The following is a 27,095-nucleotide window of genomic DNA, read 5'->3' as shown; positions in this document are numbered from 1 at the left end:
ACTTCTGACTGGAGATCTTGGACTCATGAACATATTCAACAGGTTTATGACATAAAAGTGAGAATAATGATGGTCAGTATCAGTGGAACCAAACAACACGATGAGAGTGAATATGATCAGACACTAAACGTGACGCTGTGATCCTAACAAGGATTTATAATAATAAAGTTTGAATAAAAACAAACAGGTTTATTTTCTACTGATGATCTATTTTATTCATTATTCGTGTCTTTGTGGTGAATATTCATACAAAAAGTTTTCTCTCAGGAGGAAGTGAGAAACAGGAAGTGGAATCAATTACATTCAGTACAGCTAGCCCCGCCCCCCTCTTGTTCTTCCTCCTGGACCAATAGCAGGGGATGAGGGCGAGAAAGTTGCACTCCTATTGGTGCATTCTGGTATTCATAAATCTATTTTGAATATTACAAATATATAAAAGCTCTACAGTGATGATACAGAGTCTCTACTTCAGCTCAGAGTCTCTCACACACACACACACAGGCCGCCAGGTCAAAGGTCAAACAGTATCAGCTGATACAAAAACAATCATAAGTGCAGTAAAAGTCAGTCAGACAGGAAGTCTGTGCTCTCAGCCCGGCCGAGGGGGCGGAGTCAGCAGCCAAAGTGTTTGAGCTTCACATTTCCTCCTGAGGAGTCTCACCTGGACAGGTGGGTGTGTTTACAACAAATAAAAACAAACATTAAAAACAAACGAAATGATGACGAGGCGGTGCCGACGGCGGCGAGGTCCAACACGAACACGACTCCAAGAAAAACACGACATCCCGAAACAGTCTGACGTCAGAGTGTGTTCAAAAACTGATTCAGAGTCAGCGACAGGAAACAAACATCTGAGACTTTCAGAATAAAGCTGGAAAGACGTTCAGAATCTTTCCAAGATAAAGTTTTTAATGCAGCGACATCAGTGTCGATTTACACAATAAATATTCCAGCAAAACGTTTAAAAACGAGAACAAAGTGAGCAGAAGGTCAAAAGGTCAAAAGTTTACGTTTGTGTCGTGGAAAAAAAAAAAAAGGATTTTAAACTCACTGTTCCAAGCCTGCTCGCCCTCAGGTATCCCAGAATGCCTCAGTGGGGCGGGGCACAGAGCTCTGCATCTCCAAAAATGTGAGTGAACAACTCCGTCTGCACGTGACCACGAGCGAGGACAGAAACACGCCGAAATGTGAACCAATCGAGCGGCAGCGACACTACAGGCTGTGAGGCCCGCCCCCTGCTGGGACACTGAGGTGCTGCGGGGAGGAGGAGGAGCTTAATGCCGAGACTCATTTTTATTGGTCAGAGACCAGATTGTTCATGTTCCCACTAAGATAACAGAAATAATTTGAGCTCGTTGTGACGTTACTCCGTCTCGTTAGTCGATTATGATTTTATTGTTGCTCAGCAGGCCTCGTTCTGCCCTTAATAACAAACACGAACAGTTATGATCCAGTTTGATTCAAAATCTCAGATGATTTCTGTCCTGACGCCACCCCCTAGCTCAGTGTGTGTGTGTGTGCGTGTGTGTTCGTTCAGCGCAGCCAGGAGCAGGGCACCCACTGCGGCTCCGTGTCCAGCTTGTTGATGAGTCTCAGCAGCTCGGTGAAAGCTTTGTCCTGATCCGTGTTCACGATGATGGAGTCGAACAGGTGACCGCAGCCCTGCTCCATCTCACGCGCCTTCTCGATGATGTCACGCAGCTCCTCGGGCTACACACACACACACACACACACACACACACACACACACACACACACACACGTCAGTACTGAGACACACATGCATAAACACAGCTGATGGGCAAACGTAAACGGACGAGCACCTTGGGGTTCTTGTTTTCTTTAGCCAATAAAGCTCGAAGTCGTTCCTGGGAGGGCGGAGCTATGAAGATTATGTAAGGCTTCAAGTCTGAACTCCTCAGCACCTTCAGAGCCTGGAAACACACACAGACAGACACACACTCTATGTCATGTATAAACAAGCAAACAGTGGAGAAAGCTCTCCAGCACAGGTGTTCCCAGGTATGAACACCATGGCTTCCTGCAGGTGTACCCGGTCACCTCCACAGAGCTCCCATTAGCTCGCTGGCTCAAAGCTGAGCTGCTCTGAGGACCTGCAGCATCTGAACAGCTCACATTCATACTTCAGTGTCTGTTTATCAGGATCACCTGCACCGCAGTGCAAATGAGGTCCGTTTGTGATGAGTGCAGCTTGTGTAACGTGGATCATCAGTGGACATGATGATGAGCTGTTATTTGCATGGAGAGCCTCCGAGGCAGCTGTCTGACACTCTCCCTGTGTCTGTGCCTTTATCTCAATCAGCAGAGTCAGAAACGTAACCCCTGTCCTCTGAGTGCTGGAGCTGCTGCTGAGCCTTCAAAGCAGACGTGGTCCTGTTGGCTGCATCAGGAGGGGATCAGCACCTCCGAGTCTCAGCCCACTGTCCTCAGCAGGAAAGGGTGGAGTGGCCACTCCAGGTCAGGGACAAGCTGCTGACCCAGGTGGAGGAGAGGAAGTACAGTGGGCCAAAAAGTATTTAGTCAGCCACCGATTGTGCAAGTTCCCCCACTTAAAATGATGACAGAGGTCAGTAATTTGCACCAGAGGTACACTTCAACTGTGAGAGACAGAATGTGAAAAAAGAAATCCATGAATCCACATGGTAGGATTTGTAAAGAATTTATTCGTAAATCAGGGTGGAAAATAAGTATTTGGTCAATAACAAAAATACAACTCAATACTTTGTAACATAACCTTTGTTGGCAATAACAGAGGTCAAACGTTTACTATAGGTCTTTACCAGGTTTGCACACACAGTAGCTGGTATTTTGGCCCATTCCTCCATGCAGATCTTCTCGAGAGCAGTGATGTTTTGGGGCTGTCGCCGAGCAACACGGACTTTCAACTCACGCCACAGATTTTCTATGGGGTTGAGATCTGGAGACTGGCTAGGCCACTCCAGGACTTCCAAATGCTTCTTACGGAGCCACTCCTTTGTTGCCCGGGTGGTGTGTTTTGGATCATTGTCATGTTGGAAGACCCAGCCGCGTTTCATCTTCAAAGTTCTCACTGATGGAAGGAGGTTTTGGCTCAAAATCTCACGATACATGGCCCCATTCATTCTGTCCTTAACACGGATCAGTCGTCCTGTCCCCTTGGCAGAAAAACAGCCCCATAGCATGATGTTTCCACCCCCATGCTTCACAGTAGGTATTGTGTTCTTGGGATGCAACTCAGTATTCTTCTTCCTCCAAACACGACGAGTTGAGTTTATACCAAAAAGTTCTACTTTGGTTTCATCTGACCACATGACATTCTCCCAATCCTCTGCTGTATCATCCATGTGCTCTCTGGCAAACTTCAGACGGGCCTGGACATGCACTGGCTTCAGCAGCGGAACACGTCTGGCACTGCGGGATTTGATTCTCTGCCGTTGTAGTGTGTTACTGATGGTGACCTTTGTTACTTTGGTCCCAGCTCTCTGCAGGTCATTCACCAGGTCCCCCCGTGTGGTTCTGGGATCTTTGCTCACCGTTCTCATGATCATTTTGACCCCACGGGATGAGATCTTGCGTGGAGCCCCAGATCGAGGGAGATTATCAGTGGTCTTGTATGTCTTCCATTTTCTGATGATTGCTCCCACAGTTGATTTTTTCACACCAAGCTGCTTGCCTATTGTAGATTCACTCTTCCCAGTCTGGTGCAGGTCTACAATACTTTTCCTGGTGTCCTTCGAAAGCTCTTTGGTCTTGGCCATGGCGGAGTTTGGAGTCTGACTGTTTGAGGCTGTGGACAGGAGTCTTTTATACAGATGATGAGTTCAAACAGGTGCCATTCATACAGGTAACGAGTGGGGGACAGAAAAGCTTCTTACAGGAGACGTTACAGGTCTGTGAGAGCCAGAGATTTTCCTTGTTTGAGGTGACCAAATACTTATTTTCCACCCTAATTTACGAATAAATTCTTTACAAATCCTACCATGTGGATTTATGGATTTTTTTTTCACATTCTGTCTCTCACAGTTGAAGTGTACCTCTGGTGCAAATTACTGACCTCTGTCATCATTTTAGGTGGGGGAACTTGCACAATCGGTGGCTGACTAAATACTTTTTTGCCCCACTGTAAGTCACTTAGATAACTTAAAAATGTTATTGTTTGGCTTTTTTTTTAAGTGTTTTATTTGTTCCTGAGTAAATCTGTTTGGCTGAGATTAAAGTTATAGTTTTTACACAGCTGAATAAATGTCAAGTAGACAGCTGATTATCAGAAGTGTGAGACGGTCGAGAGTTTACTCCAGTGTCCTGTTATATTTTAGACAGCAAGGAGAAGACTCCACCGAGACAGAGGTGACGCTAATCGGAAGGCTCGACCATCCAATTTCACAGCGTCGCACTTCCGGCCTTCTCAGTCTTCGAAGGACCCGGCCCACGTAGACCGCGAAGGCCGGGTCCTCAGGAGGATGAAGCCGACGTTTTGGGACACAGCTTGTATCTAACAGCAGCCCGGGGACGACTCTGTGACCCCAGGACGAGCTGGAGGAGGTGGGCGGGTGAGGCAGGTCTGGGCTTCGATGGTTACTGTTGTCACTGTGATTGGAACCCAGATAAGCAGAATGATCTTCATCATGGAAGCACAGAAGCTCAACTCTGAGCGGCATGGTGAGGTCCAACGGTGCATTCACAGGACGTCAGGTAAACTGATGCACTTTGTGCTAATTTATTACATTTGCAATGTTCTCAGGGCTCAGCTCCATCCAGGCTATCACAGAATCGTCCTTGTGTTTGGATGCGCAGACCTTTGGGATAGACTACTTTCTGAAAACACTGCTTCGAACTTTGACCTTCATATACAAGCTGAAAGAAAGCATGACGCAGTCCTCTCTCAAAGGATTGTGGAAAGCATAAAACTGAACCTGGGCACATCCACCTCGTTCTGCCTCAGTACACACTCAGAGGATTTTAAAATCAAAGACGTGAATGATTCCAAGGTTTTAGTGACAGTGCCACATTAATCGTCTCTCATTTTCAGAGTTCCTCGTGTTTAGCTTCCTCTTTAAAAACGTGATTTATTGGAGCTGCAACTCTGTACACATGAACTTGGTCAGGCTTCAGGTTGGGATGTGTCTCACAGCTGGAATCAGGAACTACTCGGCGTGGTTTGGAGGAAGCATTTGTGTCAGAGCTGCAGGTTAAAGATGGCAGAGTAACGGCCTCATTCACTCGGTGTCCTCTGATGCACCATCCAACTCCAGTCCTTCTACTTTATCACCTGTAAAGTCCTCCCAAGAACCGTTGGAGACTGTTTGTTTTCATTTCCATGAAGAGGAGATAATGTTAATGTAACTCAGAAACATTTACATGTTACCTGGTTTTTGGACAGAGGAGCCGCTGAGACGCGTCAGCGCGCCCGTTATAAAACCCTCGAGCCGCCACACTGAGCCTCAGTCACCAAACGACAACCCCACTCCACAGGTGAGACGCTTCGACTCCGGCTCATCAGGTGAGTCTGATTCTGTCCCTCAGCGTGGAGGAAGCTTTAGCAGAGAGATCACTGTGTGCTGAGCTGTAACAACACCAATGTGACCTGTGCAGGTGTGCAGTTTACATCATGTCAGGTGTGCAGAGGTGTGTCCTGTCCTGGACCGTGTTGGCCCTGCTGCTGTCAGCTGGAACCAGTCTGGATCAAGGGATTGAGAACAAGCTGCCTCAGATTATCAATTTAATCATGTGAGTATCCTCACAGGTAACCTCTGGATTATTCTGTTTTCTTCACAAACTAGAAATGTCCTTTCTTTGGCAGGAATTTAGAATTTGGGCAGTTCTGTGCTGCTGTGAACATCCCCCTGGATAGAATGGACCAAAACGCAATGTGGACAGACGACATTTATATAGAAAAGCCCAGTGGGTATATCCACGCTGAACGCCTCGTTTTGGAACACATTAAGAATGCGTGGAGCAACAAATACGAAAAGAGCTTTTTGCTTCTGTACACATACCTCTCTCCATGTGCACACAGATGTGCAAACCCAAACGAACCTTTAGAAAACATTTTGGAATTGATTACACCGATGACAAACTGGCCACAGCATGCCCTCGTGTTTACACAACCATACAGACCCCTTAATAAACAGGGTATTCCCTTTTTTAATGATGATCAGTTAGAAAATTCTCTCAAAGCCCTTGCAGAAAAGATCGGTTATGCGAATATATTCCGGTGTTACAGACCAGGCAATACTTTTGAGTGTATCAGATGTTTCCCAGAACAGAACGTATTTAATGGTAACTGTATTTAAAGTGCAGCCAGCAAAAAGCAGCCTTCATCAGACCCAAGCATGGCTGCAAAGAAACGAGTCTCACAGTGACAGCAGCACAGAGTTTAACATCAAGCTGTCCGACATCATCCCTGAAGCCACATCCTGAGTGACAGAACACAGGAAGCTTCTCCAACATGATTTGTTTCCAAACTGTTAAGCTGATGATTTCAATTCTGTTGAAATGCTGAAAACATTCATGTGTCTGATTTTCTGAATAAAGTCTGAAAGCTGCAAAGAACTTCATCTGATTAGACTCAGTTTATTTCATGCAAATGTGACTGTCTGCAGGCTCTGCACTAACCTCACACTCATTCATCACTCAGTTTTCAGCAGAAAACACACACCTGTGACATTTCACACTGAAGCAGCACAGCTCGTGTTCTTCAGACGCAGTTTGGGAGCTGGCCTCATCTTAAGATGAGATCAATAAGAATAACACAGCTGGAATCAGCTGCTCCTCATATTTAAACTCTGCTTCAGCCTCTCCAGTAAAATCAGTTTGAGACCCAGTGCAGATAAAAGCAGTGCTGCAGCTGTGCTACAGGTGGAGGCAGCATGACGTGGGCCTGAGAGCTCTGAAGTCAGCACGTGGATCAGCTGATCATCATCTTCAGACTGCAATTATTAAGATTCTGCTGAAGTCCCAGCCAACATAAAAACACAAGCAGCAGGTGGACCAATCGCAGCTCCCCACTCGCCCCTTCACTGCTGCTTTAGTAAGAACACACACAGGCCACACATCAGCGTTTCCTCCAATGAAAGCGCTCACACTGACCCCGCCTCCTGCCACATTAATCCAGCCTGATCGTCTGACAGCAAACACAAAGCATGCAGCTCTGCTTACAGTTTACACCCTGCAGGACCGTTCAATACAGCAGAAACATGTCTGTGTGCGCGCTCACATACACACCTGTGTGTGTTCACATACACACCTGTGTGTGCAGACACAGCACGCAGATTTTCCCGGTGTTGATGACCTGTCTCACTGAGTCCGTACTCGTCCCGTACAGATTCTTCTCGAACTCTCCGGACTCGATCAGCTTCCCTGAAACACAAAAACAACTCATTTCACACCAACAGGAGGTTAAAGACCTCCAGACACCCTGAGCCTCACAGGCTGCAGTTTAAATAAAGCACTGACGCCACCTTGTGGTACAAACTGGTATTACATCAGAGCGCCATATTTCTGCCTCAGCATGTTTGGGACACGCTCGTCACCCTGCTCTCCTCTGATGCAGCTGCACTTTAGGACGTTTAAACACTTCTAACTTTAAATCGAGCACATTTGTACGACGTCCTCACGAATATTCTCAGATTTAAACGTCTCACCAGCCGCCAGCTCAGCCTCGAAGGTCTGCCGAGAAACAAAGTGATAGTCCCGACCGCTCTGCTCGCCCTCGCGACGGCTCCGCGTCGTGTCTACGACACACACACACACACACACACACACACACACACACACACAGAGTTAGTTTATACACACACGCGTGCGCACACACACACACGCGTGCGCACACACACACACACGTGCACACACACGCACACACACACGTGCACACACACACACGCGTGCGCACACACACACACGTGCACACACACGTGCACACACACACACACGTGCACACACACGCACACACACACGCGTGCGCACACACACACACGTGCACACACACACACACACACACACACACACACACACACACACACACATCCTTACGAGGCACAGCTCCAGCGAAGCGCTCTGGTTCACTGTTGAGCAGCCGCTGCCTGAGCTGTTCCTGCCCACAGCCGCTCGGACCAATCAGAGCAATTGGCCGCTTCCTATTGGCCGGCTGGTGGTACAGCGCCATCTCCTCATAGGTGAGAATTTCTTCATTATCGAGATCTGGAGCAAAAGACAAGAAAAAGAGACATCTGGAGTTTGAGTGAGGGTAGAGCAGGAGCTGAGGCTCCGCCTCCTCGCTGCCTGTCAGAGTTTAGGGACAGACTGACGCACCGTCGTTCCTGTGAGGGTTGTACAGCAGCTTCTTCCTCTTCCTCTTGTTCTTCTTCCCACACCAGAGCTTCCCTGCAAACAGACACCACTTCAGTGCACGAGTCACATGACCTCTAACCCCACACGGGTTTTTACAGCAATGAGGTCATAACGTGGGCGAAGCAGGGACCGACCGGACTTCTCGGGCTCGTCTTCTTCTATGGTTTGCTTCATGGCTTCTCTCTGCTGCTGGAAACTCTTCCCTGTGGAGACAGAAGCAGAGAGCTGCTCAGCTGACACGAGAACAAACCGAGTTTTCCTCCAAATGTTGAACAGCTGACCTCAGGGAAAACACGATCACGCCAAACACGAGGAAATGTTTCAGTCCAACGTATGAAAACAAACAGAGGTGAGCCCACGCTCACCTCTGCGCGAGCGCAGCATTTCTCCCTTTGCAGGAGTTCTGAGCACGCTCAGATGGGGTAGACCCCAGGATCTGACATCATCTGGCCGGGATCATCCAGGAACAACTGGAAAAGCACATCAGCTGGAATTCTGCTGATGCCACGGGCAACTGGAAACAAAGGCGGAGCTTACTGACGCCCTCTGAGGGCAGCTGGACCTTAGGACTGAGGGGGGTAAGAAGGTGGCACTGAACACGAGGTGAAATGTCACTTCCTGTTTGGTGTGAAGTCAACACAGGGAAGCCACGAGTAACCGTCCCAACGGTCACGTGATCACAGAGGTCACGGAGGTCAAAGGTTGCTGCTAATCTGCTTTCTGTTATCCAAATCAAACGCTCTGAGCGCGCTCACACCGTGCAGCATTCTTCAAACCCTTAAGATAAAAAACCTCCGGCCGTCAGACCGCCGTACCTGGCACCAGGCCGGCGAGCGGCTGGTTATCCTCGTCTCCGTCCCGGTACGCCTGCCACCAGTTGGGGTCGGACTGGCTGATGATGTGCAGGATATCTCCCTTCTGGAAGGACAAGCCGAGCTCTCTGCACGGCACGTAGGGGTCGTCCGAGGGGTCGTAGTCGAAATGAGCCTTCACGTGGACCTGAGGAGCGGAGCAGAGTCATGGGGTCAGAGGAAGGCTTCCACCCTCATCACTTCAGCGCGTCGGGAACGAGGCGTTCCTCTCATATCGCAGCACTCACCACACTCTCTTTGACGGGAGGAGGTTTGCTCTGATTGCTGGGAATCAGCACGAAGGTCAGGAGGCCGTGCATGTCGGCCTGTTTAGACACAAAGACACAAAATCATCTCCAACCACTGACGTGAAAGCGCCTGAGCTCACAGACGACGCTCAGCCGGAGTCCAACCTGCGCTCGTACGTGAAACACTCACCAGGATGTCAAACACCTGGTTGACGTCTTTGCCTCGGATCTCGATGCCGTTAATCTCCAGGATTTCGTCTCCTTCAGACAGAAGCCCGCTTCGTTCAGCGGCGCCGCCGCGAACGATCCGACTGATCACCACGCTGTCCATTTCATTCCGCACCGTCGCCCCCTGCAGAGCAAACCATGCATTTCATCACAGCCACGGAGTCCTGGCATCAAACACCAGGATGTTGTTGTCGCTTTGAACAGAGCTCGACTGTTTCCCAGCCCTCAGATTTCACATGTAATTAAAATGGGTCAAATCTGGACTCAAACGTGTGTGTGTGTGTGTGTGTGTACCAGAGGGATGTCTCGGGCCTTCTCGATGCGAACAATCTTCACGGTCTCTCCTCCCCACTGCGTCAGCATCTCGCCCTCGGCGGGCAGCGGCTCCAGCTGCATCTCCATCTCTGCTATGCTGTCATGGGTCAGAAGCAACGACTGCGCACGCGCACACACACACACACACACACACACACACACACACACACACACACAGACTGAGAAATCTGTGTGTGACTGTAAATGTTTAGACATCTTTGTGGGGACATGGAAACGAGTGTAGGTGTGTGTGTACCTGCAGATGTGTGTCTGAGAGCAGGCTGTGCAGCTCCAGGCCTTCTTTATTGTGACACGCCTGCAGGAGGTTCCTGACCTGAAACAGCAGCAGACACCCCCGCTCTGATCACTTCCTGTCACATGTCCAACCGTATTTTTTACATTATTAGAAACTTTGGTCATGTTTAATGACAAAAACAGACATATTGGTGCTGCGGCTGCAGGGATGCGGGCGCTGCACCGGTCTGTCGTGGTGAAGAGAGAGCGGAGTGTAAAAGCTCTAAATTTACTGGTGGATCTACGTCCCTACCCTCACCTATGGTCACCAGCTGTGGGTGTGACCCAAAGGACGAGATCGTGGATACAGGCGGCAAAAATGAGCTTCCTCCGAAGGGTGGCCGGCCTCTCCCTTAGAGATAGGGTGAGAAGTTTGGCCATCCGGGAGGGGCTCAGAGTAGAGCCGCTGCTCCTCCACATTGAAAGGAGCCAGCTGAGGTGGTTCAGGCGTCTGACAAGGATGCCTCCTGGGTGAGGTGTTCCGGGCGTGTCCCACCGGATGGTGGCCCCGGGGCAGGGACATGACGCGCTGGAGAGATTACATTACTGGGCTGGCCTGGGAACGCCTTGGTGTTCTCCAGGACAAGCTGGAGGAGGTGGCTGGGGAGAGGGAGGTCTGGGCTGCTGCCCCCGCGACCCAGCCATAAGAAAATGGACGGACAGACAAAAACACACCCGTGTTTTCCTTCATAGAGGCCTTGCTGTGGTGCTGTTACACGTCTGCTCTGTGTGTGTACAGTAAGTACACACACAGAGCTGATTGATCAGCGTTGGGGTGACGTGAGGAAGAACAGAAGAAGAAGAGGAGGAAACTTTGGGTAAGTGCACGAGCAGTGAGTAAGGACTTTAACAGATCGGTTCTCACGCTCATATTTCTGTTGTATTAAAGATCAAAGGCAGATCTCTGACGTGAACAGCGGTGTGCTGCACTGAAACAGTCCTCCTGCACTGCTGCAGCACGTTTCTGCTTCGTTCCTGATGAAGAAACAGCATGTTTGTGAGGACAGCGTGCACGCCAGCTCTTCTTTTCTCTTTGATTCTGGAAGCCAAACGCAGGGCGGGGGCGGAGACGCCAACATGGATGGTGTGCTGCTTTTAATGAGTTGCCTCTGAAACGAGGCCCGAGGAGCGCAAACCCCAGCACCGAGCTTAGCCTCGCTTTCGCAGCATGCAAGAAAACTCCCGAGTGACCGACGGTGTGATGAACCAGACCCCGCCCCTCAGGAAGACTGTGGGCTCAGTGGGAAAGGGAACCACACAAGTTTGATCCCAGGACAAATGTGGATGAGACACAGACATCAGGCAGAACATCGTGGAGCAGCTGGACGAGTCCGACATACAACATTTTTGTAGGTTTGGATTAGCTGAGTTTGGTTAAACTGGGTTGTTTCAGCTGAGTTTGTGTTAGTTTGGTCAAAGCAACACCTGATCGATTCACCTGCAGTGAATCGATCAGGTGTTGCTTTGACCAATCACCTGTGTGACTGCAAAGGAAAAGAAAGATCATGAACGATGTTGGTGAATTGAAAATGGTCCTGCAGGAAACAGTGTGTGACCTACTGCAGCTCTACAAACATACTACAGTGAACGTGTCCCCGCTGTGCTGCCCCTTCACAGCAGCTTTGGACAGACAACCACTAACTCAGTTTGATCTGCAGCACAAAGAGGTGAGAAATAACAAAGGATCGACTATTAAAGACCAGCTTTAAGTGTTTAGCTCACATCCAGACTGATGAAGCTAAACTTTCTGCTCCATTACCGCAGGTGTGTTACCTCCATGGCGAGTGGAAGCGCCTGCTGCGTGTTGGGGTACGGCGGAGACGGTCGGTGCATGCTGCTGGCCACGGCATTGTGGATCTTCAGCGCCGACTGGAAGTCCGACTGCAGAGAGAAAAACAAAGACGTCAGCGACTCCGAGCTGTCATTTATTCCCACTCGACGCTGCGCTGAGTCAAAAGCTGATTTAAATCCTCACAAACCGAGTTCACACTCAGCAAAAGCTCCAGTTTTATGACTGAAGTGCTGACCTCTGACTGTTAACCCACCGACAGGTCACTCAGGTGGACGGCGAGTCGAGGGCTCAGAGTCAGCATAAAGATGGCCGAGCTTCTGGAGGAAGACCTCGGTATCCTCAGAGCTCGCAACAGTCGATTTCCACATGAACTTTATCATAATAATGAGATTAATGCTGCATCACCACACATCAGCACTTTTTAAAGAGACGCTCGTTTATCGCCTGAGCTACAGGTGAGACATTTTGCACAGGTAACAACAGACGCTACAGTAAAGCTACAGGCTGCTCTGCATCAGGTCTGCTTCATGCTGGAAGTCAGTTTATGTCACCAGAAGAGAAAAGAATGATTCAGATAAAAACCTGTGAAGCAGAGACAGCGTGGCTCTGCTCATTAAACGCAGCTCAAACTGCTGCGTAGCTGCAGAGTGACGCTGTGAAAACAAACCCTCGGTTCAGCTCATGACTGTGAGGAAATATGAGTCCAATCAGAGCGCGAGTTTCCTCAAATGATCAGTACAGTTTATTTTAATGAGCTCACAGGAAGTCCTGCACTAATCCGTGTGGCAGAAATAAAACAAACCTTCAGCAGAGCAAAAACCACTCAGACGTCTCTATGTGGGCGAATGGCTTCAGGCAGCAGCGAGGCTCTGAAGCACGACTCAGGAGGGTCGACTTTGACTCCAAAGCATCGCAGGAATGCGCTCTTTCATGCATCTGACTGGCTGAAAACAGCCACATGACTCCACACGGCTTTGTGACAAAGATTAACGCTCTGAGCGGATTTTAAAAACCTCACGTCTCCATGTTTCTGCAGCTTTAAGTGCAACAGAGCGGCAGGCAGACGGCGTCACGATGACCACTTTACAGGCCCACTGAAGGATGATTTTGGATTAAAGCTCTGTTAGAAACCAATCACACTGCAGGTGTCACCCTGCTGAGTGACAGCTTTCAAACGCCAGTGCAACCCGAGGCTGACGCTGCGACGGCGAGCCTTTTCCTTCTTCCGGTTTCGTGCACTGAAACGTGCGGTTTGCCAGGTCTGTGTTTGTTTGCTGCTCAGAAAAGCACACAAACACAGTCAGTGCACACCTGCACCATGTGAGAGCGTCTGCAGAGTCACCACCAGCCCGAGGGTCTCTCACCGCGCATCAGGACCGGACCCAGCAGCTAAAAGTTGCCCTGGGTCAGGAGAGAGCCCCGCCTCGAAGTGTCCGGGACCACAAAGCTGCAGCTCAGACAGCAGTGACGAGTCTTTGACCGCAGAGTCTCACAAAGAAGCCACAATTACACAGCGGGCCGAGGCCTCGCTCGCTAATATTACCTTGTTCAGCAGAGCGAGGACCAACTCGATGTCATTGTGACTCTGCTGGTCCGACAGGCTGCCCCGGACCTGCTTCAGCGACAGCAGCAGCTCCTCCAACTCTGCAGAGACAGAGCACACGTGTTCAAAGCAAGCACACACATAGCTGACCTCAGACGAACAGTGTGTCCTCCTGTGTGTGTCAGCGCTGCCGCCCAACAAACAAACTCTTAATTAAGTCGGGTGCTTCACTCCCTCCCTGAGGAATTCCCTCCCTGACTGGCGTCTGACATTCTTGTTCACTTTCCTCATTTTTCAACGCTGTCAGCATCTCTTTAACTTCCACCTCCTCACCCTTTGACCCCTCAGATCTGCACAGTAATAACGGCTGTGTGTGTGTGTTACCCAGCAGCGCGTGTGTGTGCTGGCTGCTGAGCGCTGGCAGCTGCGGTGTGTCTTGCAGGAATGTGGGGTTGTCGATCCCGCTGTAGGGATTCTGGGAGAGGTTCCTGAGTCTGAGTGAGGCGTTCAGATCCAGCTGCCGACCCTCCTCTTCTCTACGACGCCGAAGGTCCTCCTGACACACAAACACAGAGCAGAGGAAGTTACACAGGAGGCCCTCCATATTCCTCATGCATCAGAGCACACATGGCGTCCTCTGCACCGACCTGTGCACGCTGAGCTGTGATTGGCTCTGTGCTAAAAGCCCACGTGAGTGTGTTATGTAAATGAAACCCACATCAGGTAAAACCTGACGATGCTCAGGACTGAAAAATCAGCCGGAGCAATCCCACGCCCACTCGAGGAAACTAAACCTCGTGTTGGCTGCAGCTCATTCTGAGCCAACACCTCCCCCACACGCTCAAATCAGCCTGAAAGTTTACCCACAATGCACTTAGTGAAGTTTCCTGCACTAAATTATCAGAGATGTGTTTGCAGGAACTAACCTGAGCCTCCGAGGGTTCGCTCAGGCGTGCTTTCATCCCACTGTCGTTACACAAAACCTGTCACAGTGAAACATGCACAGCCCCAAACGGAACACCTGACGATAAAGGCCCCACCCACGCAGGTGTCTCTGTGTCGTACCTGATGCTGTCGTATCCTCTCCAGCTGAGCGGAGCGTCGCAGAGGCAGCGTTCGGCTGCCCAGGTCTCCCGGACAGTCCACGGCCATTTCTCGGTGCTGCTGTCCTCCCCTCGCCTCTTCATCTCCTCCTCCCTCTCCAGCAACATGGCCATTCAGATGGGAGGTCGTCATCCCTCGCATGCACGCACGTCTTGTACTGTGTGCGTTTGATTCGATTCCTCAGACGGGCAGTTTCTACGATGGTTATGTTCCTGAGATGTTTAGGAGGGTAAGTCGGTGAAGAAGGCAGCCATGACACCGTCACCTGTGCAGGAAGCAGACACACAAGGTCACCTGGGTTGAAGGAGCAGATGAGGCAGATGAGTCTGCTTAGGGCTGTTTCGATATAACGATATATATCGGATATAAAAACGTCTATCGTTTCCTATTACGCTATCGTTTGTTTCATGGAGTCAGAAAATAAACTTTACAGCAATATTTTTTCATGGTTTTGATGGTAGCGGCTTTATTAAAGTTCTCTCTTTCGCTTATATTTAATATAACCACACTACGGACGGACAAGCGCCTGTTTTTACGTGTTGTCGTTAGCAACAATGACGGTAAAACTATCACGTGGCTCCGCAGTCCGCTTGTTTTGTTTTCCACGTAAACCTTTCACAATAAAGCTCAAGATCCCGTTGAGACTTTTCAAAATAAACTGAATCACGTGAAAGAGCATGCAGAGAGTTTACGGAGGAGAAGCAAAAAAAAAAACCCTGATGTGCTAAAAAAAAAAAAAAAAAAAAAAAAAAAAAATCAACCTTGGACTCAAACTTTGAAAGACAACGGCGGCCGTTACAACTTATGTCTAAAAATGTATCGTTTCATGCATCGGTTAAAACACTCAAATCCAGGTAAAAGACGCACAGCTGGAAAAACTAAACGCAAGTCGAGCTGCCCGAGATTCACAGAATTTACAGAAAATGTTACATTTTTGTGATTTATATCGTTGTCAGAACGATAAATGTCTTATATTGGGATATGGCATTTTTGTCATATCGCACAGCCCTACATCTGCTGACAGTAGGGCTGCCACAATTAGTCGACTAGTCACGATTACGTTGACTATTAAAATCGTCGATGACTGATTTAACTGATGTCGTTTGAAGCTTTGTAAGATCCCAAAAGACGCAGGAATAAGTAGTAGGATTTAAGAGTGTAATAACGGACTGAGACAGAAGACGGCAGCACTGCATGTACAAGGATGCCAGCTGCCGTTAAACCCCGAATTCATAGCGCAGCCCAGCTCAGTTTCCAACAATGGCAGCAGCTAGTTAGTTTTAATATTACTCTTATTATTCTTTCTGGGTCATAAAATAAACGTTTAACATATTTTCAGGGAATGTAGCTGTGTAAACCTCAAATATCTGCTCAGTTTATCAAGACACCACATATTTGCAAAAGCGTTTTCGGAGACGTTTGTTACCCACTAGCTTGATAGCTAGCCGGGGGCAAGGCTCACCAGAGCCGTGAGAACACCGGACTCCCGGCTTCAAACCCACCGCCGTCTTTCGCTACTCAGGTTAAACATATATGAGTCACTTAGATAACTTAAAAATGTTATTGTTTGGCTTTTTTTTTTTTTTTTTTTTTTTTAAAGTGTTTTATTTGTTCCTGAGTAAATCGGTTTGGCTGAGATTAAAGTTATAGTTTTTACACAGCTGAATAAACGTCAAGCAGACAGCTGATTATCAGAAGTGTGAGATGCTCCAGAATTTACTCCGGTGTCCTGTTATATTTTAGATAGCAAGGAGTTTATTAAACTTCACCGAAACAATCTGCAAATTAGGGCTGGGCCATATTATACCGTTCACGGTAATAGAGATTGAAAATGTGACGTCACTCAGGGGTAAAACCGCAAAGAATTCTGGGAACTCGTGGCAAGAGGTACTAGCGCACGTAGGCTTTCAATTGAAATCAGTTATACAGCGATAAAAAGAAACACAAAAAATGGTAAGAAGCTGTTGTATTATTAACTGCAATAGCCGGTCGCATGACAGCCACGGGAAGCCGACGGGTAAAGAGATCGGTTGTTATCGGATTACGTCGTTGAAGAGAAATTGTTCGAGCCATGTTTCCGAAGTAACAAAGAGTGGCCTGGATTGCAGCCATTCAAAGACCAAATATAACGTCCCAGAACACTCCAGCTCACAGGTTAGTCTGCTCCAAGCATTTCCACACAGGTCAGTCTGCTGTAGTAGTTAATGCGTCATTTTTCTTAACATAATTGGTGATATAGGTTACAAGCAAGTCTGGCGCTGAACAGAAATTGTCGCGCTATGCTCCTTTGTTTATTGTGCATAAATAGTGAATTATCCTGACACAATATTGTGTTTCGCTTCTGTTATTACCATGGTACACTGACAAAAACATATACTTTTATTCACAGGATAAAACAGTTGTTTTGTATCACTAATTGCCCAGTACGATTACAGCATACAATATTATTGTCACTGCTACATTTCTGTGATGGGTACCAGAAATTATTTCCACTACTAATTAATTACCGTTGAGCTCAAAAGGTCCTATTAATAAACTGTTAGCGAATGTGTATTTATGACGACGATTTGTGAGACTGGTAAACTTATGATAGGTACGATGGTCTTTCTTTCTACACGGTGCATTTCAAGGTCCTGTACCCATTCGTCGGTAAACTGTACCTGGGCTTGTTGCAGTGACCTGAAGTTACTAAACTTCATGAGTGTATGCACTCACTCCAAGAAGCGTATAATTATAAATATGAGCGTGGTGAAAGTTGGGCAGCACGCTGACGTCTTTTGTCCCTTTGTGTGCTCGTAAGGGTCTGACCCTTTCACTGGTTTGATTTTTTTCCTCGTATCTTTTCTTTGACTTTTCATCAAGTCTGTCTTTGTACGGACCGGCATTGTTCTCCTTCGTTTTGTACATACCTTTTTGGGGGGCAAAGAAAAAGCAAGAATTTATTGGAACCGAAGAATGAACGTTTTGCGGTGCTGCAAATAGTGATGGGTCGTTCGCGAACGAAATGGCTCTTAGAGCCGACTCTTTGACGTGAACGACGCGAGCCGGCTCCTTATCGCGAGCCGTCACGTGGGTTGTATTTTTTTTTCTTCTCTCACCCTCTCTCTCGCACTTTTTTTCCGCTTCACTCTGCACGCCAGCCTTGTGCTTTACGCTGGGCAGAGGGGGGAGGGGCAGTAGTTACACTCAGTAGCACAGGATCAGAGCCAGAGGGAGAGAGAGAGAAAGAGAGCCAGGGACAACAACGTCACATTAGAAAGGTATAGTAATCATCCACAGCTATTTTCGGTTGCAGGTGATAAAGGATTCAGAAAGTTTATTCATGCAGGTCCATATGACAGAGAATGTGCATGTTCTTTTTGTTTTCATATTATAATTTATATTTAATTGTGTTATGTCTTGCAGTGTTTTGTGTTGTTTTCACTTTAAATTTGTAAAAGGAAAAAGCTGAAAATTTAAATAGTTAAAAGTTGAAATGTGAATAGTTGATTTTTGTATTATATGATTTATTTATTGCATTTTATGTGGAGAGAATAAATAAAAGTATATTTAAGGTGGCCCCTAGAGACAAAGCACATACAAACTTCAAATCAAGTACGAACTCTGAAGCATGTACAAACTCCAAAACACGTACAAACTCCAAAACACGTAAAAACTCCAAAACACGTACAAAAGACAACAGAAGTGCTCCAGGATGCTAGGCGCAGTGTTGAGCTTTTGTTATCTTGTGGCTACACAAGCCAGCAAGTACCAACGACCGGATTTGGTGTGTGGTAGTAACAGGTAAATGAACTTTTTTTTTTTTTAATTATTTGAATATATATGAGTGCCTGTGTATAAATACACAAACAATACACACATGCTTTCAATTGTGTAATTTAAGTGATCTAGTAGCTCTGTTTTGGAAGTTCAGTTCATGCTAGAAATGTGTTTTGGAGTTTGTACGTGTTTTGTCTCTAGGGGCCACTGCATATATTTATATATAAACATATATAAATAAAACCACTTGTTTTTACGTTAGTAATTCCTTTTGTGCATAATTTTATATTATTGTTAATAATTAATTAAAGCAACAAAACAACCCGAAGAGCCGGTTCGGAGCCGAAAGAGCCGGCTCTTTTTAGTGAGCCGAACCGAAAGAGCCGGATCTCTAAAAAGAGCCGGAAATCCCATCACTAGCTGCAAATGCTTGCGTTTGATGCGGTACTTGGATTGTTTTGTCACGAGTTCATGGCATGCAATGCGCGAAAGTCACGTGGTCTGTCAATCTCTATACCGGTATAATGTTAGGCAACGATAGGAAAATGAAATATCGCGATAGACTGGGAGTAAAACGCGCATGCGCAGTGCCTTTGTTTTCATACGCACATGGCCGATTTTTGAGTGAAACAGATGAACCAGAATTGGTTTGTAAAAATGGTGCAACTTCCGTGATGTGGAACTGGTTTGGTGTTTGTCCGTCAGATACACAACAAAGCACATTTTTTGCTGAACATGCAAGCGGCCGTCGTTATTGTCGTATTTGTCGGACTAAGATGGGAGTAATCTGGGTCCTAAACTCCGTATGCTTCAGGTCAAACGAACACTGCAGCATCACTGAGAGTTAAAAACTCTCTAAATTCTTTCATCTTTAATAAAACGATCAGCATTGCTGCTTTACCAGGTGTAACTATAAAGTTTAACTTCCAGGCATCCATGAAAACAAAAGTTATTACATTTAACGGAGTTAGAAGTTAGCAGGAAGCTAGCGGAAGTTAGCTCGCTAGTTTCGCTAGTTACCTAAGCATGATATTGCATGTTCTGACTGAGAGATTTCTGAAAAAAATCAAACGTACAGCTCTGCTATCACTTCCAACATAAATGAAGACAGGAAACTAAACAGCAGTGACGTTTGTAGGGTTACTGAAGTTGGGCTAGCTGGTATACAATGATGTGCTATGTGATCGCTAGCGACACAGCAATGTTAGCATAACATAAACAGTGAAGCTGGAGGACGAACACTAACACTTTTCCCACTTATAAAAGTTAACTTGAAGGTTCCTCATGGTTAGAGACAAATGCAATCGCATGGCAGGATGCTGTAAACGGACCAAACTTCAGTCAGGAGAACAACTGAGATGATCCATCCACAATACGAGGTTAGTCATTAATATACTGCAACAACATGGGAATAGAGCAGCTGCCAGAGAATTCAACATTAATGAATCAATGGTACAGAAGTGGAGGAAGCAAGAAGAATGAGTTTAATAAAGTTTGATTTATCTGACTGCTTTGTTTCGCTTAATGTGCCTTATAATCCCGTGCACCTTATGGTCTGAAAAATGCGTACTGCACACTGCAGTTTAATGTTGCAAAGCACCTCTTTTTAACTTCAGTGGATATTATACACGGTTATGCTCAGGATATGTCAGCCCATTTCTACTGGAAATGCCTTTGGGTTAAACTTTCAGCAAGGAATTTGCATTTGCACTGTTACATTTTTATAAAGCTTTAATGTACATAAAAACCAGCTTCTTGTTTACATGAAAATAAATGGAAGGTTGTCTTTTTGCGCTAGTAATGTTGTGGAGTTGTATTTTGTCTCGCATCAATTATATCGTCAGTTATATCGTTATCGCAAATTTTCAAATATATATCGTGATAAATATTTTTGGCCATATCGCCCTGCTCTAGTGCAAATTTCATTAAAATTTAATAAACTACCATCTTGTCTTTATTTTTAGTTAGCACCTTAAACACTTAAAGCTGTAAGCTAATGATAGTTCTATAAGAGCAGATGCTGCTGGTGCAATAAGCTGTACGTTTTACGTCCAATGGATGATGATCTGATTAGTCGACTATCAAAATAATCGTTTGTGGCAGCCCTAACTGACAGGTCACAGGAAACCGAATACATTTATGAAGGCGTGACGCCAACCAGGTAACACTCAGCAGCTTTTCATCAGGGTGGAGCTAAGGAAGCACAGCAGGATCACTTTAAAAAGGAAGTAAGGACACTCACATGACACACCTGTTTCACCATCACAGCATTTTAATGTCACAATGGGAACCTTCTCGCTGCCGCACATTCAGCCAGATGTGCGGGACACAAACAGCTGGTTTAGTGACAGGTGCAGCGGGTTAACAGCAGCGCCAGATGAAGCTCGGTCATTAGTTCAAAGGCAACAATACCAAGACCGCCGCCCACTCCATACACGTAACCATAACAACAATGGCTTTGTCTGCAGCCGGGTGGTCCGGGTAGGTGGGAGGGACGAGGGCCGGCGCTCAGGTCAGGAAACAGGGGAGGCAGAGAGCGAGTGAGGTAACGACGAATGGAAAACAAAAAAGAGAGAGAGAGAGATGGTAAAAATAAACAGACGGATGGAGGCCTTATCTCAGTAACACAATAACGTGTTTGTATGTTAACTGTGACACACACGGCCCATGATGCACAGTGAAGAATGCCAGGCAGCCTGGGAACAGCATTCCTGTGATGGGGGAAGGGAGCGTGTCCCAAAAACACAGAGCCGGGATTCAAACATTGATCCACACTTTCAGCTCTCGTCTCTGAGCTGTGCACAAACACACCGACCTGATGAGGGCACGTGCTCGTTTACAGGCACACACTGTTACATACACACAAAATAATCTTGAGATATGCAACCAAAGCCTGACCCCCGCTCTCAGCCCCCCCATCATCTTTAATATTCGCAGAGGTCATCTACGTTTACAGTGACAGGAGTGCAAACACAATAACCAGCAAGGCTCTGCTTACAGAATTAAATATGTGAAATCTGTCCTCAACTGTGTGTCCAGGTAAACACACCTGAGTACTAACGACCGCTGCAGTCAGACAAGTACTCGAGTATCAGTTGATACTCAAAGCTTAGGGTTTGCAGACAGTTCGCTGGATTCAGCTTCCTGGACCACAAACAGCTCTGTGCACTCATGAATCACACGGACCAACTCATTCATCGGGTTTCACACATGCACTGCAGCCCCGAGCCGCTCCATCAAGCGCCCGGCTCCATCTCTGACTGCACGGCGTCCCGACCTGAGTCTTCAGAAACCTACACGTCCGAGGAGCTGCACTGAGCGCTCACGTTGTCTAATTCAGTGAAATCACAGGTTTGACTGAATAAAAAGAGAAACAGTTTCCGCCTAACCGCCTCAGAGACACCTGACAGATTTACAAAATTCAGCAGATGAAGATGATCCTGGTCTGTGGATGCATGTGCTCCCACTCACGGTGAGCACGCACCTCTCCCACAGGCTGACACCAGCCTTTGACCGTTACTCAGAACGCACTTTGTGAGGTTTCCTGTAGCAAACGTGACTCCGGGAGCGTAAAACTGATGGCTTCATTAAAGACCGGTACGACTGCAGGTGTTTGACCTACAGCAGAAAGAAAAAGTCAGTGCTTGAAGAGAATCAGCTGAGGGGGTGAGGAAGAGTGGACGAGCCCTCCTGCTGAGTGTTTTGGTTTGCGGGGAAAGGGGTGGAGCTTGGTTTGAAACCCAGTTTGGCTGGAAAAGCCTGAAGCTGATCAGGACTTGAAGCCGTTTCCTGCTGGATTGCTGCCCTCAAACCATCAGAAAGGGCATGTTCTAACTCAACACGCCACCCGTCCTGTCGCACGCCGCCCTCTGGGCACGTTTCACTGTCATCATTCACATTTGGCCTCCAGTGGTTGTAAAAACACAGAGGTCAAGTCATCGGTGTGTTAGCAGTTTGTCTTCCTCAGAGACTGAAGAGACATTTGTCTCACCGAGACAATTACACAACTATGACAAAGACGAGCTCACACAACCAACACGAGATTGTTCCCAGAAGCAACCAGTCCAACGTTTAATCTGACAGACTGCAGCGACAGGATTAATCCAAGTTTGTTTTATGTTACTGATCATGTGACTTGATCAAGATAAACAATCAATAACAATCCTGATAATAGCCCCTCCCATCCACCTTCCTCCACCCGCTGTTCTCAGAACTTTATGTGTGAATGAGTTTTGTCTCTCACACACACACACACACACACACACACACACACACAGAGCTGTACCAGCCTGTACCAGACAGGAAAACAGAGAGGAGGGAGTGGAGGGTGGACACACTGAAACGGAACAAAAACAGCTTCAATTATTTTATGTGAGCAACAAAAGCCCGTCAAACTGAAAGATAGTCTCATCTGAGTCATGGACACGCAAGTGGATTTAAACATGTTGAACGTGACACCGATTCCTCCCCCACCCTCCAGAAACACCCCAGCCTCTAACAGCCTTTCACGTTCTCTCACAAAATCTGATCGGTTGACTGGAGAGCAACGTCCTGGCTCTTATTCTGAAAGTTCCCAGCCCTTCCTGTCACGTCTCTTTGCTGCTTCCCTACTAAGGCTCTCATCCTGCGGACGAAGTCCTCCACCTCTGCACTGGACTGCAGCTGGTGATGTAGTCCTGGTTCTAGTCTGGAGGTCCTGCACCAGAACCAGAACCTGCAACAGGTGGAGAACTGGTTCCTAAACCACTAACTAACCAGCTCACCTGAGCAGGACAGACTGGTCAGCAAGGCCGTGTTTGTGAGAAAGGAAGCATGAGACAGGAAGGGCTGGATCTTTCAAAATAAAAGCAATCAGACTGTCCGGTGAAGTAAAAGTAGAAGGTGCTGTTCTCTGGCAGATTAAATAAGGAAATTTTGTAAAATATTTAAAAAAAAAAACATAAGCATGGAAAGGACTAAACTCAGTCCTCATACACACCTGGACTTCAGCAACGTCCCACTGCCTGAGGACGCAAATGGACCAAATCAGACAGCAGTGACCAATCTGCCCCGGCACGAGCCCCCCAATCAGGCCGGAGAAGAAGCGAGCGAGCGAGCGAGCGAGCATTCCTGAGAACAGAGGACGTCTGTCTCTCTTTGGCCGGACGCCCTCAGCCCCGTCCTCACCTCACTGCTTCACCAGGGCTCTGCGTGGATGGTAAAGTGAGGCTCCCACCGCTCTCTGAAATTCAGCCAATGACCCTCCACATCCAGCTCGCACAACACCTGCAGCTTTCTTTCTGTGCTGCAGAAGCAAACCTACATCCGCAAACCTACATCCGCTGACGAGGAAACCAAACACAGGCACCCAACCTGACTTCCACAGCACCCTCACAGATAACACCAGCCTTATTAAGGACAACAAAGACGAGCTTCAGGGAAAGCTTTGACTTCAAAATAAATCAGAAAAATACAAAACAAGTCCAATGGTTCCTTCTCCAAAAAGATAAACACTAGTAGTTCTCAGAGAAAACTCACTTCTCCTGCAGAGCCTCACTCATCTTATCTCTTCATTTGGGTCTGAGGTCTGAGAGCCGAACACACAGCAAGGGGAGCTGCATCTTAAAGGTGGAGAGCACTCAGAGTCTGGAGCCCTGATGTGAAACTCTTACAGGTGAGAAAACTTTCCACAAACACGCCAGACACGCATGTGCAGCTGAACCGTGACCATGTGCAGGAAACTGCAGATGCAGCAATGAGTCACATCCAACCAGCCACCGACCGCGGTCACTTCACCACGCCGTGGGACTCCAAGGCAGTCCTGATGTCATCAGATGAAACATCTAGCACCCGAGAGCCGGCTGCCCTGTGAACAGCTCACACTGAAAGGTGACAAATTCTGTCTCACCCGCACAGGTGTGATCAGAGCGGCAGCAACAAGGAAGGGGAGTGTTCTGTGTCCTCGTGCCTGCTGCAACCCGTTCATGCTGCACAGGTAATGCAGCTCCTCCACACCTGCTGCGTCTGCCAGCAGCATCAGGAGGAGTAGACGCCGGGACCAGACCAGCATCCGCTCCACAGTGTGAGGAGGCACAGGAGGAGCACGGGGGACCTCCAGCGGCTCCTCGTCTGACTGAGATCTCCCAGACAGACCCTGTGATGGTGGCGTGAGGGCGTGACGCCCTTTAGTGGGACCTGCGCTCGCATCCAAACTACGCTCTTTGTAAGACTCAACATTCACAGCAACTGCATCGTAACTTTATTCACAGAAATTCAATCAGATAAATGAATTCTGGGCACCAGTTTACTCAGAGGGTGAGCTGGCGACCGTGTGATCCATGGCCAGGAAGCCGGGTATGAGTCCGACCCCCCCCACTGTGCCTCCTGTCTGTCTCCATCCAATAAAGGCTATTAAAAAATAATAAATGAACAAGTAAAATTTAAAATATTGCGACTCTGCTTTGATGGAGCCACCACTCTCTCTGGAGCAATGCCCCGCCCACAGACATGTCTGATTGGAAGGCAAACGCAGGTAAACATTAAACAGGTAAACTTCTCCAAATTTTATCTGCTGAAACTGCAGAACCACGACTCTGTCCACAGCAGTGAGACAAACCAGCACAAGGTCACGCTGAAAATAGTCTAATAATAATGCAGCGACTCACAGTGAAGGGCGACATGCTGCTGGGAGGGCGGGGTCACATCTTAACACCGCCCACATTCACAAGAAACTCAAATATTTAGGACAGAAATCCCCCAAAACAAGAGCAGAGAACTACAAATTTACAAGAAACACATACCATGAATTAATTCGTTTTTTCATAAAGGTATGACTTTTTCTAAACTCAAACATCAAAATAATAAAAAATGGAAAAAATTCAAATATTGACAAAAAACGTTACTTTAAAAAATGTAAAATAAAACACAAAAAGATCCCAAAAAATTCCCTCCAAAAATGACTAAAATGTACAAATATTTATGAGGAAAATGTAAACTTAAAAAAAATCAATTTACCAAAAAAGAATTAATAAAATTGTGGGGCAAAAAATAAAAGCAAAGAAATTCAAAAACAGATTAGGAAAAAAGTAACTATTTACTGAATGCCCGTCACACATGTTTGTTTGTTTTAAAAAAAAACAACAAATAATTGAAGAATAAAGCCCAAAAAAAAGCGCACAAAACATGACTGGGAACATATATGCGGGGTAAAAACAAACAAACAAGAGAGAAAAAATAAAGAAACCCCAAACGCTGAGAGGACTGCGTGAGGAGGCCGGGCTGGGCTTGTCCCTCACACCGACTGAAGGTTTGAATCCGAGCCGCCCACTGCCACTGAGTCCTCGGTAATCTCGGACCTGATAACGCTCCATTCAAAAACACATTTCCTTCCACGGCAGTCACGGGGAGCGGCAGGGAACAGGAAATTAACGCTTTATTTCTCTGTACAAGGAAATAAGAAGCTCACTGTAAATACAGCTTCCTGTAGTTTGACAGGTTGTCCAGCACTCAGGTTAACTTCAGCAGGACTACGCGGCGGCGTTTTAGTAAAAATGGCGCTTTTAGTCGCTGCTGAGGTGGAATAACTGAAATAAAGATAAGCTGAGCGGTGTATGCAGGTACCTCTCCCCCAGCCTGGAGTTTGTCTCACTGACAGCTGGCTAACCTTAGCTCACTCTCGAGCCTCTCTGCGTTTTCCTGCTTCTCTCACCCGAGCGACAGGGCTCCGGGGCGGACCGGCTCCGTTCACGGCCTAAACTCGGACACCTGGGTCGGTTTGGCCCGTCAGCGAGCCGCCCTGCTCGGAGAAACGCACTTTATTCGAGCCTAGCGTTAGCTGCTAGCTGCTAGCGGCACCTGTTGATAACAAAGCCACTTGAGAGCGAACAGAAAGCGCTGGAAGCCTCACCTGCTTCAGCGCGACCTCGGCCTCTGTCTCACAACTCAATCCCCCGGGAAATTGCCGGGTCACAGCACCGCTCTGAGCCCTATCCGCCACTCGCTTCGCGGACTTTCTGTCGGTGATTCTCCGTTTCTCTGGCAAAGTTGCTGCTCGGACACCACCGGAGACCTCCCCTCCTCTTCCTCACTGTCATTCCCAGCTCCAGAGAGGGGGCGGGGCCAGCGAGCCACCAGCTAGATAACACGGTGACGCTGATTGGACGCGCCTATGAAAGGAATTTGGTGTCAGCCAATGAGACACGCCGCTACATGGAATGCAGCACAGCGAGGTTAGCGTTAAAAGTAAAGCAGGGGCTTCCCCAGGATTTTTAACAGGGGGCCAAGAACACCAACATGGGGGGTTCTGATCATAAATAAATAAAGAGTTATTTAAAGTCTTCAGGTGAGTACAAGTCATAGTCTTCCGTACCCTGTCTTGGATGTATGCAGCTCGTTGGACTGCTGTCTGCTTCAAACAACCACACGGGGAAAATAAAGTTATCCTCTACCTCGCTCGTTGTTTACTCTGAGTGATGTCAGTTTCATGACATCACTCATAAATGTGATCTGTTCAGTCAGCTGTGCTGTGTTTAACTTCTGCCTGCTGTGATTATCTTCGTGCATCATCAGTGACTCACTGTGAGGAATGTAATTCGATGAGAATGTGCGGACAGGTGGGATAAAAGCTGCAGATT

General features: G+C 47.4%; 1 protein-coding gene across 3 annotated transcripts; it reads right to left on the bottom strand.

Annotated features, from left to right (window-relative positions):
• Window positions 1–205: 205 nt before the first annotated feature.
• Window positions 206–26,533, bottom strand: LOC146611756 (protein PALS1-like). 3 transcript variants are annotated; one of them, XM_085342746.1, is made up of 17 exons: window positions 26,369–26,533; window positions 14,686–15,018; window positions 14,005–14,176; window positions 13,621–13,721; window positions 12,059–12,166; window positions 10,248–10,325; window positions 9,971–10,111; window positions 9,639–9,800; window positions 9,449–9,526; window positions 9,165–9,348; window positions 8,484–8,552; window positions 8,311–8,382; window positions 8,032–8,199; window positions 7,644–7,733; window positions 7,247–7,359; window positions 1,824–1,934; window positions 206–1,710 (listed from the first exon to the last, which is right to left on the bottom strand). In XM_085342746.1, the coding sequence occupies exons 2-17, from the start codon at window positions 14,863–14,865 to the stop codon at window positions 1,534–1,536; spliced, it is 2,004 nt and encodes a 667-aa protein (XP_085198872.1). In that variant the 5' UTR covers window positions 14,866–15,018; window positions 26,369–26,533; the 3' UTR covers window positions 206–1,533. The 3 variants fall into 3 exon arrangements, with proteins under 3 accessions (XP_085198872.1, XP_085198871.1, XP_085198873.1); XM_085342745.1 differs by having other exon boundaries at window positions 14,686–14,989; XM_085342747.1 differs by lacking the exon at window positions 7,644–7,733 and having other exon boundaries at window positions 14,686–14,989.
• Window positions 26,534–27,095: the final 562 nt, after the last annotated feature.

The sequence above is a fragment of the Diplotaxodon limnothrissa genome, linkage group LG19, assembly GCF_057381915.1.
Source record: "Diplotaxodon limnothrissa isolate DT_005_m linkage group LG19, D_limnothrissa_male_GT1.1, whole genome shotgun sequence".
Lineage (NCBI taxonomy): Eukaryota > Metazoa > Chordata > Actinopteri > Cichliformes > Cichlidae > Diplotaxodon > Diplotaxodon limnothrissa.
Note: the sequence above shows the minus strand (reverse complement) of the source record. Positions and strands in the feature narration are given on the sequence as shown.